Raw genomic sequence first — 18,538 nt, 5'->3', positions numbered from 1 at the left:
TAGAATTATTTCTTGTTTGCACTGCTCATAATGCAGTGCTTGGTCAGTAAGTCACAGGTGGGTCTTAAAAAAAGTTGTTATATTGATGCCAATTGCGGACTCGGTATACAATGAGGCAAAGGGTGGTACACACACAGGGTCTCACATCAAACAGCAGCAGTTAGAGGTCTGAGAATTTCATATTTAAATGCAAGGAACTTCAGAATTCTGCAGCAACCAACCAAGAGGAGAGTGTAAGGGACCTATTTATAAAGCTGTGTAAACGGATTTATCCACAAAAACAGTGTAAAACATGGTGTAAATATATACAGCTGTGAACTTCCCCTTCCATGTGATTCGGTGCCATGCATCACAATGTCACGTTATTTATAAAGGTGTGTATTTTTTATTTGAGCTGTCCAAACACCGTACGCCACCGTTTTACATCACCCCAGACCTAGCGTAACCCATTAATGTCAATCAGATGGTAAGAAAATTCTAGCATTAAAAGCTCTATAAAAAAAGATGACGTAAAAAAAGCGTTGATGGTAAATGTAGCAGCGGCCGGTGCTTTTTATGCTGGAATCTGACACTGAGCTCCGAGGTCACCTAAAATCAATATACTGCTATATAAATGTTGGATTTTGGCTGGTGTTCAGACACAGTTATGAGGCAATGTGTATTTATACTCCGCTTTTCCCCCAACAGCTTTAAAAACAGGCCCCTACCGGTAAGCACATAAAAAAAAAGAGGGTGAAAGAGGATTGTAAAAAATAGTACAGGACGAAAAATTCAATTTTTAATCTAAAGTGCAGCCATTCACCCCCATCACTGATTCTAACCTCAGAAACTCACTGGCTACCAACACAATGATGTATACTGACTTCACAGATTTTTAAACTTCAAGCTGGCATCAGTGCCAAACAAGGCTTGACAGCAGTTATTGCATGGTGGGGGGGGGGGGGGGTCAGGTGCCTTCCATCACAAGCTCTCGCTACAGTACTAACAACGCCTACAGGCATTAAATATGACTAACATTATTGCCACTTTGAGAAGAAACCATTCCGGTAACAGCATGGCTGAGCCTTACTGCCAGGCTTGGCTTTTAATGTCACCCATGTAAAAATGAGATGGCAAACAGTTTCCAGACTCAAGTTTAAAAAAGATTTAAGGAAAACTTTCATATCAAGGAAAATTCACCAAGTTTTAATGGAAAGCTTTTTTGACAAATTGCCCTGATTTTTTTTTTTACCTGTGTTTCACCTCCGTGTTCTATAAGTATAGGGACTTCTGTATGTGCTGTTGGTACACCCTCCAAAAACAGCATAATGCAGAATCTATGTGCCCATATATTACTGTGCTTTCTCAATGTAACAGCTTTTCACTGGTGCAACCAGCTGGCTGGAGGCCTGGCATCCCTCCATTGACTCAATCTGTAAAAGGTTTCCAGGGAACTGGAAACTGAGTAATATAAAGGCTCCAATATAAGGGGCTCCAAATACGAGCCAGTTGGTTGCAGCTTTAAAGGAGAAGGAAACTGTAAAACTATGTAAGCTTTATCAGAAAGGTCTATGTAAATACACCAATAAACACTCACAGTAATGCTGCTCTTAGTCCTCTGTCAAACATAGCTTTCCTTTGCTTCTATTGTGTACACATGGGCTTTGGTATCAGAGTTCCATCACTCAGCTCAAAACTCCCGGGCACGGGCTGTAGCCTGCTCAGCTTGTTCCTCTCCTTTCCCCCTGCTTCCTCCACCCCTCCCTGCTGTAATCTGAACCCAAAGCTACGAGCCAGCCAGAGACACAATTGTGCAGGCGAAGGAAGTGACATCACATCAAACTAATATGGCAGCTGCTTTCTTAAACACAAAGAGCTACTAGGGCTGTTTACTCAGGTATGGTATAGCATTCTACAGAATAAATATAGCGTTCTAGCTTTCACTATTGTGGCTAATCTGTTTGGAAGAAACTGCTTTCCTTCTCCTTTAAGGATGGGAAAGCACACTAATAAAACACCAAAAGTCTAAAAGTGCTGGAGGTCTGCTAATGGCCAGTGTTGGGACAGCCTAAAAGTAAATGAATACAAGCCACTGCAGAAAGGAAGATTGTATGCTTGCTCATATGCATGTTGGCGTATAAATTAACAGACTAAACAAAACGGTTTCTTTGGAGAAAGACAGAACATAAAAATAAATCTCACCACAGAATGATCATTAAAAATGCAAATCTGCTCACCCAAGAATGAGGAATGAAAAAAAAGTCTAGTATTGTTCCCCTCATTACTTGCCATTACTAATAATATCTACAAAACAACTAAAGCAGTGAGCGAGACTGGCAGGGCCACCGAGAAAGACTTTCCCTTTACAGGCACAGCTCAGAATAGGTAGAAGAGTGGACAGACTGACAGGTAAGTGGTTCATCGCTAGTGTCCCCGGTAAGCCTGCTTGTAAACACGCGCCGCGCTGACACCAATTAAAACAACACAGAAGGTCTGGAAATGTGCAGGCAGTTTCAGTTGCAGTCCCTCTAGTTTTACCACACGCAGTCCATTTGTCCATGAAATCAGCCTCTGTACAGTGTAAAGAAATGCCTTGCATTCACTCTGTGAAAACTCAGATTGTAATTTAAAAAAAATGTACACTAATGAGGGGATAATGATATGAAGGAGGATTAACCCCTTCAGTGCCAGGGGGACTTGACATATATGGCAATCCCCACTGCAGCTGCAGGCGTTAACTTTAACGATGGATGAGATTTCTTCAAATGAACGCAGGTTGTGCAACTTTATATCAGGCTGTTCTTGGCTCCAGGGGCCTTGATAGCGATAGTGGAGTGGCTGCTCTCGTAAAATGTGCAATATTCCCCGGAACCAATAAACCACAAGCCATGAGTTGTCACTAGCACACACGGGAAGTGGAATCCTAGGAACGCCACAGCACGGGCATGTCCCGTCGTGTGGTCCCAAATGAGCTTTTCAGAGAGAAAGAGAGAAAATGAGTCTCGTGGAGATTCCCGAAGCAGATCAGTTCCTGTTTTCCGACAGGAAAAAAACATTTTTTTTTAAAAAGAAAAATAAAGTTTTTAGTTAATATTCCTATCTTATTGGATTTTTGGTCCTTTCATGGTTTAGTTGTGACAAGGCTTCTCCGAAAAAAAGTCCATCTATAAATATAATTTTCTTCTTTATTCTAATACTCCTTTCTCAATATATATATTTATATATATATATTTATATCTCTGTATTATTTTTTAAAAGGCGTCAACCTGCTGAAGTTTTGCCAGAATGGCGATTGACTTCTCCTGGGTTCCGTGAACTCAAAAACTTGTGGTTGAGAAATGCCATCGGTCACCATATACTGTCCTTGGATGGCCCCTGGTTCCTGAGGGGGCGGATATGCTGGAGGAACGGAGCGAGGGCAGCTGACACCAGCTAGGAAAGAGAAACACAGACATAGGACAAATCAGCCTTCCGTTAAAACAGAGAGAATATATTTCAACAATGAATGTATCCCAACCGGTAGCAGAAAGCATGGCAAAGCTTTGGCTACCAAGTCCTAGTTGCCAGTTGTTTTAAAATGTAACATCCTATTAAAGAATCTTCTCTGATTGGCGTATACATAACAGTAAACATTTCCCTTTTACATTTCCCTTGAGCCACCATTTTGTGATGTTGTGTGTGCTCCCTCAGAGATCACCTGACAGGAAATAATGCAGCTCTAACTATAACAGGAACTGTGGGTGTAAAAAAAACAAAAAAAACACTCTGTCCATTAATTGGCTGATGTAACCTAGTGTAATAATTGCTGTATACTCAACAACTTTGAGTAAGTTCTTTGATCAACTGATACCACTCACCTGTGTGATATTTTCGGTATTTTTAATGTGTGGAAATAACGTTACAGAAAAATACATACAAATTATAAAATATTTAGCCAGTCAGATATATCATCATGAAATGCATGAAACAAAATACATGTACATATGAATATGATGCATGAACAGTGTATTATGTGTATGAAAGTATGTGTCTTATATGTGTGTGCAAGTGTCTGAATGTGTAGCATGTGTGTCTGTGTCTCAGACTCTTCTTTGTCTTGAATATATACCCCCTCAATGAGATAAACTTCCCCCACCCTTATCCATAGGGCATTCCATATGTTGCTTGGTGATATTGTAGATATAAGGAACAAAGGAATATATATAAATTGATGTGTCAGCAGGGTCGGACTGGGGGGTGAAGGGCCCACCGGGGCTCCCGCCCCAGGGGCCCTGCAGATGCCCCCGCTGGCCGCGTCCCCTGACCCCTCACCCCCCGCAGGGACTCCCCTAACCCCCCTTGCAGGGCCCCCCACTTGATGTCCTCCCCTGAGCGCGTACATTTAACACGTCAGGGGAGGAGTGGTCGGGCATGGGGGGTGCTGGCAAGGGTCGGGTCTGACCCTGTGTGTCAATCAATATCTGTATGGCTAAGACAGGGGTGTATAAATGACCACAAATCATTCAAAGCCAATGTATAACCAGTTGTATATTTTACACCTAGACTGTATATGTGCCCTTGGTTTGTGTGTGAGTGTATTGCCTCGTATCAGCCAGAGGGAAGGACTTTAGTACTTGTGATCCTGACTGCTGTAGGGCTCTGGAGTTTGTTACGGGTGAGAAGGAAGCAAAGAGGAGAGCTGTTGTGGTGAGTAGGCAGGCAAGTGAGGGTTAAGTGGAGAATGGGTGCTGTTGTCTCAAGATAGGAGATGGGCAGAAAAGTGAGGGTAAGGAAGCAAGTGAGAGCAGGTACAAGCAGGGGCCTAGTCGATGCCGCCTCCCCTTGCCCCTCCGTGCTCATTTCTTTGCATTGCAGCGAGTCGAGGCAGGATGCATCGCTAGTACATACCTCCCAATATTTTGGAAAGAGGGACAAAAATAAATGCAGCATGCAGTGTGGCAAAATTTGTTTGACCACGCATGTTTTTGCGGCCACACCCGCTAAATGCCACTACCATTTAACTAAATTTGGCAGGTTATTTAAAGCTTGAACACATTTCTGGGGATTTTGGGGTCCTGTTTTATGTGTTATTACAGTTTTGCTGAAAAAGCTGAAATTGCCCTTTATGCTGCAAGTCTCAGTTCCCCAAAAGACCTGTTTAGCTTATTAGTTATAATTGTATTTAAGTGCAGGTGTGGCTTGATAACTTATTTAATTAAATGTAAGAAACAATGTTTCTAGGTGCAGCTGAAGCTTGTTAACTTTGTGGGCTCTGTGCCAAAAGCTACTTTTTAATTACATTTGTATAATTTCTAGTATTCTGTGCAGGAGATGAAAGGGAAATGAGGGACTTTTCAGTAAGAATCCGGGACTGCGGGTTGAGCTGTCAAAAGAGGGACTGTCCTGTGAAAATCGGGACAGTTGGGAGCTATGCTAGTGCAGAGAGTGCAATCGGAATTTCGGCTTTTGAAGTTACCAGGAGCCAATAGGTCTTTGTTATGGATGCTAGTACCTCTTGGCCCATGAAAATGTTGAGGGCATTTCTTTTTAGGGTTTTTTTGGGGCAGCAAGAGGAGGTTAGTTAGAGTGTGGGATATTTGTGCTTGTACAAGTGGCATTGGAATTAAACATGGGTCACATTCATCAGACAACACACTGCATAGCCCAAAGATTAAACCACAAATAGGAATATAGTGGTTAAAGGCATGTTTCATTCAATGAATCATTTTAACAGATCTTTACATTTCTGTATTGAAAAGATAGTTCCAGAAATCACATATGGGGTAGATTCTATAAAGGAAAACCTGCAAGTGCCACATGTTTTTTATTTCCTCAATAAGGTATTAAAGTTTCATAGTGAAACAGCCCCATGGTGGCAAACTGTCCACTCCTATGCCATGTGAGCCGCATGTGCCTCCTGTTTCCTTACAGCAAGCAGCTGCTTGAACATTTCTCCCTTATAAATATTGCAGGCTGTTTGAGTGCCTGTGAGCACATCAGCGAGGCAAGAAAAGAGAACTGAAACACATCCAACTGGGGTTGCACCTTGCTTTGCTTTGCTGGGCGCTTTATTAAAAATGTTCACTCTTATCGAAGTGAGAAATGCCAGTCATCAAATTAGATCTTTTTGTCCAAATAAACAGAACTGTGCTAGAAGCAAGGAATGTTCTTTTATTGTTATGATACTTGTAATTGGGAATCGTAGGTGAATTTTCATTGGGGAACATTTTTCACAGCGCAGAGGATATATGCTGTCCATTATATAATGGGCAGCATATATCCTCTTTGGTATGAAAAATTACACTGCTCAGCCACTACCCTGAGTGTATCATAACAATAAAAGTACAGTCCTTGCTTCTTGCACAGTTCTGTTCATTTGGACAAAAAGATCTAAAGGGATGAGTGGATAATGATTAGAGGTCTCAAATTTAGACAATGTTGGGTCAAACCAGATCAGAATCTGGAGTACAGACTAGTCACACAAGGCTTTAACAAAAACAGACAGGGTCAGGGCAGGTAGCAAACTGTCAAGAATCAAACTTGAAGTTGAGACTAAAATACAAACAGAACAGAGAAGCACACCCATTAACTAGAAATATTTAGGCAGGGTGCAGGTCCACGATGGAAGGTGGTCACACAAACAATGAGTTTTATCTCTATTAAACAATAGAGGAATACCTGTACGTATTCCTTATTTACAGACCCTACCCAAAGCATGCCACTGTATATCCAGTGCACACCCCTTGCTTTCCAAAAGCTGGGGTTTCGAATACAGAGACTTATGAAGACATAAAGAAGTTAGCAGGTGGAACATTGCTGGAACAAATGTTGCCTATTTGTGTTTATTTTAGCAACAGAGTTTATTATCTGTTAAAAATTTCAGACCAGGCTTAGAGACAACATTCACTTTATGACATCCCTATTTTATAAATTATTTGGTTCCTGAACATGTTGTCTGTGAGATCATGGGCTCCCATCGCAGAAGACAGCAGTGTTGTAAAATATCTGTAGACTTGTACTTAGCATTAATCTGAGGACAACACTATATAATTTACAGCCTTGTTTAAACAGAAAAATCATTAAGCTGAGAGAGTTCTACCAACAGACCATTTAATTTCCCCGTAGCTACACTGCATAACTGAGTAAGGTTACATGCATCCTCCCGAGCCAAAGGACTTTCCATGGAACTCCCTTGTGGGCTATAAAATTAACTACAATGCTTACTGTACGCTGTTGGTGAGAGCACTGTGCCAGACCCTTTTTATTACTCACACGTCCTGCTAGACAGGTGCAAATTTAACTCCTTTACGAATCACTGCCATTATTAAAGCAGAATGTGCAAGGTCTGAAAGTCTTAAGTGCCAAAGGGACCTGTCAGACACTTAAATATTTAGTCTAATGCCATCCTTAACTAGCAGCCGAGGCAATGAAGCATATTTAGTGGCACTACGAATGCCCAGGAATTATGACTGTCACTGAGATCAATATCAGCACATAAACATGTTCTTTTGAATGTTACTGCTGTCTCTTAAGCAACTTCCACATCATTACATGCTTGAAAGGGGATGTTCACCTTTATATAAAATGTTAATGTGTTATAGATGGCCCAGGGGAGAGGGGGTGGTTATGTCAAAAAGTCGTAGGTGCATTAGGTAAGTTGCGGTTGTGTCAAATAAGTCACGGTTACATCAAAAAAGTCATGTTTTGCAAATTTTTCAGTGAAGTGAAATGGGACAGATTAGCTTGTCCCTACACAGGAACTAAATCTACATATCCTTTAGATGGCTACACCTATAGAATAACTGCACATTAGCCTGTCTGTGTAATATTTGCAAATGTATAATTGCACAGGCATAGAAATACACAGCCAAATGCATGCAGATACTGTTTGCACAACTATCCGCAACTCCTGGATACAGACTGAATTGCTCAGTTGTGTGGAATAGCTTTTTTTTTTTAACTTGTGGGGATAGTTTTGCAGTTTTCCTATTATGAATCAGTAGGGTGAGCGGGTCTCTTTACATCCTAACATCCTATATCAGTCAGTATTTGAATGCAATTTGTATGTCTAATGTGTAAAACATTCAATGTACGAAGCTATGGGATTTATACCTACTTGTTATAATCATCATTAGGCAAATGACAAAATACCTGTCTGTAGGCTTACAGTCCATTGTGCTTGACGGCTCATGCAGGATTTTCACACAGGACCAATACAACTTTACACAGTTTTGTCCCCTCCTTACTACTTTAAATGCCCCATGTTTCTTCAGCATGTGTAGACTCCATACTCCCATAGTTACCTATGTACAACCCTGGCACTTATGGCTGCTTAAATGGAACTCATGGCATGGAATAGAACGTACCTTTCTGCTTGCTGACTTTCCGCACAGTCATTGCTGCTTGCTTCTTCTGGTATTCAGATATTTCAAAACCTAATAAATAACAAAGAGCCAGAAAAAAATTAAATCCCTGAAAAAGGTCCTTAATAGCACAAGAAATAGTAGTGACTGCTCAAACTGAATAACAGGATCTAAATCCTGTTGCTCAACCATACTTCTCTTAAATAGTTCTGGACTACAAGGTCCAGCATTCTCCAACATATTATCAAGAGGTAAAGCATGCTGGGAGCTGTAGTCTAGCAACATTATGGTTGACCCAGTAAATACAAGAGACCCCTCCAATAAGAAACCCACTTTACACAGTTTTTCAGCACAGAACAAATAAACTGCAGTATGCCCCCCTCTTTGTATTTAATTGCAGTGTAATATTGGGAGGTCAAAATCAGCACAGGTATTTCTTTGTTTGGTGAATATGCTTGCTTTTTTAATTCTTGGATATATACCGGGGTGGGGAATAAGCACCTTTGCAGAGGGTTTAGGATCCCCTTTATTATAAGATGGAATCAACTTGCAAGGGCTGCCTCCCTTTCAAACGAAAAAGCCATCTCCAAATAAGATGAGTAATACTAAAATGCTGCAAAATGCTGCAAAATGCTGGGAGTTGTAGTCCTGCACCACTGCTATGAAAGTTATATGTCCCCTTTAAATTATCTTCAAGTACTTTCTCACTGTGCAGGTTTGCTCTGTAGCCAGTTCATAGGTTTGTGCGTGACTAACATAAGAAGATTGTTACAGGCGTCTTTCTGGAAATTGTGCAGACGCATTTTGAACATTGTAATTTTACGCACGTTGGATAAAACACAAGCGAGACCATTGCCATCAGAAAAAAGAATTACCTTTTTATCTTGCAGAAAATGCATTTGGGAACAAAGTGATTATTATTCCAGCTTGCACTTTGTTAGGAATTGGTCAATAACTGCTGGTGGGTAGGACAACTGCTGTGAACAGAAGTGATTTCGGTGCCAAATGTACAAACATTAGCACTAATTAAACACACTGTGAGTGATATTCACTATCAGTATATCAGCTACAGCTTTACCAACAAACTAGAATATGCATGTAGAAATGCTGAATTTCTAGTTTAAAAAAAAAATCAGCCCGTAAAGACACTACTACTGGTAAAGTGCCACAAACTGCCACATGAGACAAGGGTCATACTTCACCTCATGGCAAGACCATTTTATGCATTGAATAAACTGCAATAAATGGCGTGTGTTCTGATTTTTTAGGTCACTGCTTATAGTAGTGGTTCCTTAACTGCTCGTTTCCCCCTCTGAGGGTTGATCAGCCTGAAGGCCAGTTAGGATAAGATGTTAGGAGTATGTATATTTGCTCTTCTGCATACACCTGAAAGCCCATCTTGGGTGGGTGTGATTGGTGGTTAAAACGTGTTTGTCGTTGCAAACATTACTGAATCTGTGACTGAATTTTAACAGCTATTTGGTTGCAAATTGGTATATGAATATGAGAGGACCTGAATAAAATAATAATAAAAAAAAATGAAGACCAATTGAAAAGTTGCTTAGAATTAGCCATTCTATAACACTCTAAAAGGTAATGTAAAAAACTACCCCACAATGGTTAAATATGTCATAATTCTAAATAAGGCACATTCACCTTTTGATACTGATTCCTTATATCCCTAATTTGGGGCAAATACACAGGCAACTAATGAGTAGTCCCCCACTGATGAGTGAGCCAACTGATGAGTGATCCCCCCACCAATGAGTGAGCCAAAGTGAGCCAACTGATGAGTAATCCCCCACTGATGAGTGAGCCAAAGTGAGCTAACTGATGGGTAATCCCCTACTGATGAGTGAGCCAAAGTGAGCTAACTGATGGATAATCCCCCACTGATGAGTGAGCCAAAGTAAGCCAACTGATGAGTGATCCCCCCACCAATGAGTGAGCCAAAGTGAGCCAACTGATGAGTGATCCCCCCACCAATGAGTGAGCCAAAGTGAGCCAACTGATGAGTAATCCCCACTGATGAGTGAGCCAAAGTGAGCCAACTGATAAGTGATCCCCCCACCAATGAGTGAGCCAAAGTGAGCCAATTGATGAGTGATCCCCCCACCAATGAGTGAGCCAAAGTAAGCCAACTGATGAGTGATCCCCCCACCAATGAGTGAGCCAAAGTGAGCCAACTGATGAGTGATCCCCCCACCAATGAGTGAGCCAAAGTGAGCCAACTAATGAGTAATCCCCACTGATGAGTGAGCCAAAGTGAGCCAACTGATAAGTGATCCCCCCACCAATGAGTGAGCCAAAGTGAGCCAACTGATGAGTGATCCCCCCACCAATGAGTGAGCCAAAGTGAGCCAACTAATGAGTAATCCCCACTGATGAGTGAGCCAAAGTAAGCCAACTGATGAGTGATCCCCCCACCAATGAGTGAGCCAAAGTGAGCCAACTGATAAGTGATCCCCCCACCAATGAGTGAGCCAAAGTGAGCCAATTGATGAGTGATCCCCCCACCAATGAGTGAGCCAAAGTGAGCCAACTGATGAGTGATCCCCTCACCAATGAGTGAGCCAAAGTGAGCCAACTGATGAGTGATCCCCCCACCAATGAGTGAGCCAAAGTGAGCCAACTGATGAGTGATCCCCTCACCAATTAGTGAGCCAAAGTGAGCCAACTGATGAGTGATCCCCCCACCAATGAGTGAGCCAAAGTGAGCCAACTGTTGAGTGATCCCCCCACCAATGAGTGAGCCAAAGTGAGCCAACTGATGAGTGATCCCCCCACCGATGAGTGAGCCAAAGTGAGCCAACTGATGAGTAATCCCCCACTGATGAGTGAGCCAAAGTGAGCCAACTGATGAGTGATCCCCCCACCAATGAGTGAGCCAACTGATGAGTGATCCCCCCACCAATGAGTGAGCCAAAGTGAGCCAAATGTTGAGTGATCCCCTCACCAATGAGTGAGCCAAAGTGAGCCAACTGATGAGTGATCCCCCCACCGATGAGTGAGCCAAAGTGAGCCAACTGATGAGTAATCCCCCACTGATGAGTGAGCCAAAGTGAGCCAACTGATAAGTGATCCCCCCACCAATGAGTGAGCCAAAGTGAGCCAACTGATGAGGGAACCCCTCACCAATGAGTGAGCCAAAGTGAGCCAACTGATGAGTGATCCCTCCACCGATGAGTGAGCCAAAGTGAGCCAACTGATGAGTAATCCCCCAATGATGAGTGAGCCAAAGTAAGCCAACTGATGAGTGATCCCCCCACCAATGAGTGAGCCAAAGTGAGCCAACTGATGAGTAATCCCCCACTGATGAGTGAGCCAAAGTAAGCCAACTGATGAGTGATCCCCCCACCAATGAGTGAGCCAAAGTGAGCCAACTGATGAGTGATCCCCCCACCAATGAGTGAGCCAAAGTGAGCCAACTGATGAGTAATCCCCCTACCAATGAGTGAGCCAAAGTGAGCCAACTGATGAGTGATCCCCCCACCGATGAGTGAGCCAAAGTGAGCCAACTGATGAGTGATCCCCCCCCAATGAGTGAGCCAAAGTGAGCCAACTGATGAGTAATCCCCCACTGATGAGTGAGCCAAAGTGAGCCAACTGATGAGTAATCCCCCACTGATGAGTTAGCCAAAGTGAGCCAACTGATGAGTGATCCCCCCACCAATGAGTGAGCCAAAGTGAGCCAACTGATGAGTAATCCCCCACTGATGAGTGAGCCAAAGTAAGCCAACTGATGAGTGATCCCCCCACCAATGAGTGAGCCAAAGTGAGCCAACTGATAAGTGATCCCCCCACCAATGAGTGAGCCAAAGTGAGCCAATTGATGAGTGATCCCCCCACCAATGAGTGAGCCAAAGTGAGCCAACTGATGAGTGATCCCCTCACCAATGAGTGAGCCAAAGTGAGCCAACTGATGAGTGATCCCCCCACCAATGAGTGAGCCAAAGTGAGCCAACTGATGAGTGATCCCCTCACCAATTAGTGAGCCAAAGTGAGCCAACTGATGAGTGATCCCCCCACCAATGAGTGAGCCAAAGTGAGCCAACTGTTGAGTGATCCCCCCACCAATGAGTGAGCCAAAGTGAGCCAACTGATGAGTGATCCCCCCACCGATGAGTGAGCCAAAGTGAGCCAACTGATGAGTAATCCCCCACTGATGAGTGAGCCAAAGTGAGCCAACTGATGAGTGATCCCCCCACCAATGAGTGAGCCAACTGATGAGTGATCCCCCCACCAATGAGTGAGCCAAAGTGAGCCAACTGTTGAGTGATCCCCTCACCAATGAGTGAGCCAAAGTGAGCCAACTGATGAGTGATCCCCCCACCGATGAGTGAGCCAAAGTGAGCCAACTGATGAGTAATCCCCCACTGATGAGTGAGCCAAAGTGAGCCAACTGATAAGTGATCCCCCCACCAATGAGTGAGCCAAAGTGAGCCAACTGATGAGGGAACCCCTCACCAATGAGTGAGCCAAAGTGAGCCAACTGATGAGTGATCCCTCCACCGATGAGTGAGCCAAAGTGAGCCAACTGATGAGTAATCCCCCAATGATGAGTGAGCCAAAGTAAGCCAACTGATGAGTGATCCCCCCACCAATGAGTGAGCCAAAGTGAGCCAACTGATGAGTAATCCCCCACTGATGAGTGAGCCAAAGTAAGCCAACTGATGAGTGATCCCCCCACCAATGAGTGAGCCAAAGTGAGCCAACTGATGAGTGATCCCCCCACCAATGAGTGAGCCAAAGTGAGCCAACTGATGAGTAATCCCCCTACCAATGAGTGAGCCAAAGTGAGCCAACTGATGAGTGATCCCCCCACCGATGAGTGAGCCAAAGTGAGCCAACTGATGAGTGATCCCCCCCCAATGAGTGAGCCAAAGTGAGCCAACTGATGAGTAATCCCCCACTGATGAGTGAGCCAAAGTGAGCCAACTGATGAGTAATCCCCCACTGATGAGTTAGCCAAAGTGAGCCAACTGATGAGTGATCCCCCCACCAATGAGTGAGCCAAAGTGAGCCAACTGATGAGTAATCCCCCACTGATGAGTGAGCCAAAGTGAGCCAACTGATGAGTAATCCCCCCACCAATGAGTGAGCCAAAGTGAGCTAACTAATGAGTGATCCCCTCACCAATGAGTGAGCCAAAGTGAGCCAACTGATGAGTAATCCCCCACTGATGAGTGAGCCAAAGTGAGCCAACTGATGAGTAATACCCCACTGATGAGTGAGCCAAAGTGAGCGAACTGATGAGTGATCCCCCCACCAATGAGTGAGCCAAAGTGAGCCAACTGATGAGTGATCCCCCCACTGATGAGTGAGCCAAAGTGAGCCAACTGATGAGTGATCCCCCCACCAATGAGTGAGCCAAAGTGAGCCAACTGATGAGTGATCCCCCCACCAATGAGTGAGCCAAAGTGAGCCAACTGATGAGTGATCCCCTCACCAATGAGTGAGCCAAAGTGAGCCAACTGATGAGTGATCCCCCCACCAATGAGTGAGCCAAAGTGAGCCAACTGATGAGTGATCCCCTCACCAATGAGTGAGCCAAAGTGAGCCAACTGATGAGTGATCCCCCCACCAATGAGTGAGCCAAAGTGAGCCAACTGTTGAGTGATCCCCCCACCAATGAGTGAGCCAAAGTGAGCCAACTGATGAGTGATCCCCCCACCAATGAGTGAGCCAAAGTGAGCCAACTGATGAGTGATCCCCCCACCAATGAGTGAGCCAAAGTGAGCCAACTGATGAGTGATCCCCTCACCAATGAGTGAGCCAAAGTGAGCCAACTGTTGAGTGATCCCCCCACCAATGAGTGAGCCAAAGTGAGCCAACTGATGAGTGATCCCCCAATGATGAGTGAGCCAACTGATGAGTGATCCCCCCACCAATGAGTGAGCCAAAGTGAGCCAACTGATGAGTGATCCCCCCACCGATGAGTGAGCCAAAGTGAGCCAACTGATGAGTAATCCCCCAATGATGAGTGAGCCAAAGTAAGCCAACTGATGAGTGATCCCCCCACCAATGAGTGAGCCAAAGTGAGCCAACTGATGAGTAATCCCCCTACCAATGAGTGAGCCAAAGTGAGCCAACTGATGAGTGATCCCCCCACTGATGAGTGAGCCAAAGTGAGCCAACTGATGAGTAATCCCCCTAACAATGAGTGAGCCAAAGTAAGCCAACTGATGAGTAATCCCCCACTGATGAGTGAGCCAAAGTGAGGCAACTGATGAGTAATCCCCCTACCAATGAGTGAGCCAAAGTGAGCCAACTGATGAGTGATCCCCCCACCGATGAGTGAGCCAAAGTGAGCCAACTGATGAGTGATCCCCCAACTGATGAGTGAGCCAAAGTGAGCCAACTGATGAGTGATCCCCCCACCGATGAGTGAGCCAAAGTGAGCCAACTGATGAGTGATCCCCCCACTGATGAGTGAGCCAAAGTGAGCCAACTGATGAGTAATCCCCCTACCAATGAGTGAGCCAAAGTAAGCCAACTGATGAGTAATCCCCCACTGATGAGTGAGCCAAATGCTGCCTTGCTTGGATCTCTTACCTATCTTCTCATCTTCTTGCACCATCTTCCTCTCCTCTCGGAAGGCACGCAGCCACCTCAGCTTCTCCTCCAGCTTCTTGGCAAAGAAAAGGTGCACTTCATCTGTCTCCTTGTTATGAAGCTTAAAGGCATTCTTCACACCCACATTAAAGTCCTCGTCCCTTCCGTCATCTACTTCGATCACCTCATATTTATCCATATCCATGCGACCCTTGTAGTACAGGATATCTCTCCGTATGAGGTCCTGGGAGAAAACCAACAGTATATTAACACAGAGGTTTAAAAGAATTCACCTTCTTGGCAAACTTGTCACTCTAATGCGAATAGGCAGCACAGTTTAACCAAATTTTTATATTTTAAGATAAATAGAATGCAACAATAGACACAAGATCCCTCATAAGGCCTCACCTGCAGTTTTAGGCGCCTTGGGTGCCAGTCCATAGGAAGGATATTAATGCACTGGAAAAATCGCAAAGACTTGCGACTAAACTGGTAACGAATGGAATGAGGAAAGGAAGTTACATGGAAAGTTGAGTGTGTTTTCAAAATGGGGCTTGCGAGCAGACATGATATCTCTTTACAAATACGTTAGAGGTCATAGACGTACTGAATAGAGAGACACCACCTGTTTAGATTGCAGGAAAAATTAGCAACAGAAATGAGTCTTCACAAAAAGTGCAGTCAGCCTGTAGAATGCCCTGCCGGGCAGATTTCCTAGAATGGTAAGCAAAAGGTACCCCAAATTTTACCCAGGACACTCTATGTTTGAACAGCATTCCCTCTGAGTGCTGGTCCTGGCAAGTTTGTGGGATTCCTACAGAAATTTCTTTTACTTAATTTAAACATTATCACTGTTATTTAAAGTGAAATAAAAGATGCAACATTTGCCTAGGTCTAGTAACCCATAGCAACCAAAATATTTTTCTTGGCCAATAACTGCTACCTGCTGATTTCTATGGATTTCTACACCCGTGTTTTAAAGGGGTGGTTCACCTTCAAGTTAACTTTCAGTATGTTATGGAAAAGTCAGTTTCCGAGCAACTTTTCAATTGGCCTTCATTATTTATTTTTTATAGTTTTTAAATTATTTGCCTTCTTCTTATGACTCCTTACAGTTTTCAAATGGGGGTCACTGACCCCCAATGGCCAAAAAAACTATTGCTCTGTGAGGCTGCAATGTTATTGTTATTTTTTTTCAACTTATTTCTCTATTCGGGTCCCACTATTCATATTCCAGTCTCCCACTCAAACCCCTCCCTGGTTGCTAAGGAAATTGCTATGGTAATTTAGACCCTAGCAACCAGCTGCTGAAACTCCAAACTGGAGAGTTGCTGAACAAAAAGGTAAATAATAAAAGAACACAAACAATAAAAAATATAGACCAATTGCAAATTGTCTCAGAATATTACTCTCTACATCGTACTAAAAGATTTTTCAAAGGTGAACAACCCTCTTTTAAATTTCTGGACCTATGAGTTCTGTAAGTAGCATCGCATCCTGAAAATGCTTACATTTGACCAAAGATCAATATTTCCCATTTTACAATATATACTATACATAGTAATGATAGATCCAGCACATTATGGAATATCAGACAGAAAGGATGAACTGCTGAATACTACAGTTTGCCATTAACGTTTACAGAGTTGCTCCCAATACTGAAGCATGTTTCATTATGCCACACAGTAGGAAATCTGAATATGACAAAAGCCAGGGATCTTTGAAAATGCACTGTTTAAGGATTAAAAAAATAAGTAAGACCCGGCTACAAGGTCTGTTACCACATTACAAGCTTTGGTGCCCAACAGCAATTATTTAGGAATGCACAGGCTAACACTCACAGACTGCTTCTGCACATTGCCTCCAAATCTCTGGTAATATTTAGGTTTAGCTCTATGGTTATATCAGATAAGGACTGTAGAAAGACCAGATTGTACAGGAAACTGCACAAAGCAAAGGAAGAATAGAAAGTCATGAAAAGAGCTGAAGATCACGCAAAAGATCATTTAGAGAAGAGCTTCTGCAGATCCCAGCAGTGCCGGCAATGGTGCAGAAGGTTTGTGCGAGAGCAAGGTATCCAAGAGCAGAACAGGGTAAGAGAAGCATGAATATCAAGCAGAGAAAAGATGCTGAGGAAAGAAGCCATCATTCAGCTGCATGCAAGACAAGAGACGCATATACATACAGTATGTAGAAGCTGAAGAACGCAGATATAGGAAGAGATGCCACTCTGGTTAAAAGAGGAACAGCCTCAATACAAGCTTAGAGCTTTAAGTGGGATCAATATTATGTCTTTAAGGTACACAACTATTAGAAAGCAAGCGTTATTTGGGGTCCAAATTAAGGCAACACTGTAGAAAATGTTTAAGTGGGCAATGCACCAGTGCAAATTTATCAGACAACAGAGATGTTCTTTGGTTCATACAGACCAGGTTCGCATACACAGTAATACTAAGTCCCAATACTGTAGACCACATTTGACAAGTCATATCATTTATAGCAGGTAAACCTGGTGTTATGTGCACAACTGTACTGTACCCCAAACGTTTGTCTGGACAATGCCTCTCTCCGTCCTTCCCAAACCTCCCAACTTTGCACCCAGAAAAACTGCAAGTTTATGCTGCATGTTGATTGTATTTGGGTGTGCTTTAGAAGGCAGTGGGACAAAATCGGGTAACATTTCATTTTGGTACTGCCCACCTGAGGTCCTCAGATCCCATTTGGCACTGCTCAGTTGATCTTTGGGGTACTGAATGACCCATAGCTAGGCCCAATTATTATTAGGGTTGCCACCTTTTCTGAAAAAAATACTGACCTTCCTATATTTTTCCCTTTTTTGCCCCATTAACAACATTGGCATCGAGCATCGTTTTTACAACCCAGTTTGCAAAAATACCGGCCAGGTGGCAACCCTGCTTGCTGTTCATCTTCTTTCAATACCTCCTACTGATACGGCTGGTAAAAAAGAAGATTTTGGTTGGCAGCCATCGCTGTTTAACTAAATACTAAATATATCTAGATATCTATATTAGAATCCAGAAAGCAGGCATATCACCTGCACAATGCTGTGCAAGCTGAGGTTCTATCTTAGGAAGAAATCCTTGGAAACTGCATCTCTGGCTTGTTGCATATTTAATGGCAGGGTTCACTGAACATTACAGCGCTTGATGGGAGCTATAAACTCAAACGGGAGTTAGTGGCACGCTTCTATAAATAAGCGGAGTTGGTTTGACGTAGTTTGAAAGTGTAAGGGAGGAATGTATCCGCGGATTATATTCAAATGTATCTTCCCTATTATTGTTGAGCAACAGGAAGGATTTAAAGGTTAAATAGACACAATTCTGTCAGGGCTTCCTTCCTATTACCTTCCTATTTCCTTTACTCAATTTTCACTTATTAAAAATAGCAGAAAAAAGGGACAAATCATTTTTTTACTTTGGAACACCCTCATCATCAGTTTAAACAAATAATATTTACTGGGTCACCAGATGCCCTAGGGCACATCTACCTCTGTAAGTGCAGTAAGAAAAGTGCAATTTTGAGCGCAATCACCATGTTTTTTTCCCCACAATGGAGTGTTTTTTCCCAAAATTCAAGTGCCGTTGTAGTTGCAAGGGGATAATGTACTTGGCGAAATTATACTGCGCCTACCAAATTACCTC

General features: G+C 43.3%; 1 protein-coding gene across 4 annotated transcripts in view; it reads right to left on the bottom strand.

The window, feature by feature from the left end:
- Window positions 1-1,164: 1,164 nt before the first annotated feature.
- Window positions 1,165-18,538, bottom strand: part of arhgef9 (Cdc42 guanine nucleotide exchange factor 9) — a 216,215-nt gene continuing 198,841 nt past the window's right edge. For all 4 annotated transcript variants that reach the window (XM_012965915.2, XM_012965916.2, XM_012965917.3 and 1 more), the window contains 3 exons: window positions 14,877-15,120; window positions 8,325-8,393; window positions 1,165-3,411 (listed from right to left, as the gene is read on the bottom strand). In XM_012965915.2, coding sequence (XP_012821369.2) covers window positions 3,224-3,411; window positions 8,325-8,393; window positions 14,877-15,120 — 501 coding nt within the window. In that variant the 3' untranslated portion in view covers window positions 1,165-3,223. The remainder of the gene's footprint in view (window positions 3,412-8,324; window positions 8,394-14,876; window positions 15,121-18,538) is intronic.

Source organism: Xenopus tropicalis, chromosome 8, assembly GCF_000004195.4.
Source record: "Xenopus tropicalis strain Nigerian chromosome 8, UCB_Xtro_10.0, whole genome shotgun sequence".
Lineage (NCBI taxonomy): Eukaryota > Metazoa > Chordata > Amphibia > Anura > Pipidae > Xenopus > Xenopus tropicalis.
The sequence above is the reverse complement of the archived record's forward strand: the minus strand, read 5'-3'. Positions and strand labels throughout refer to the sequence as shown.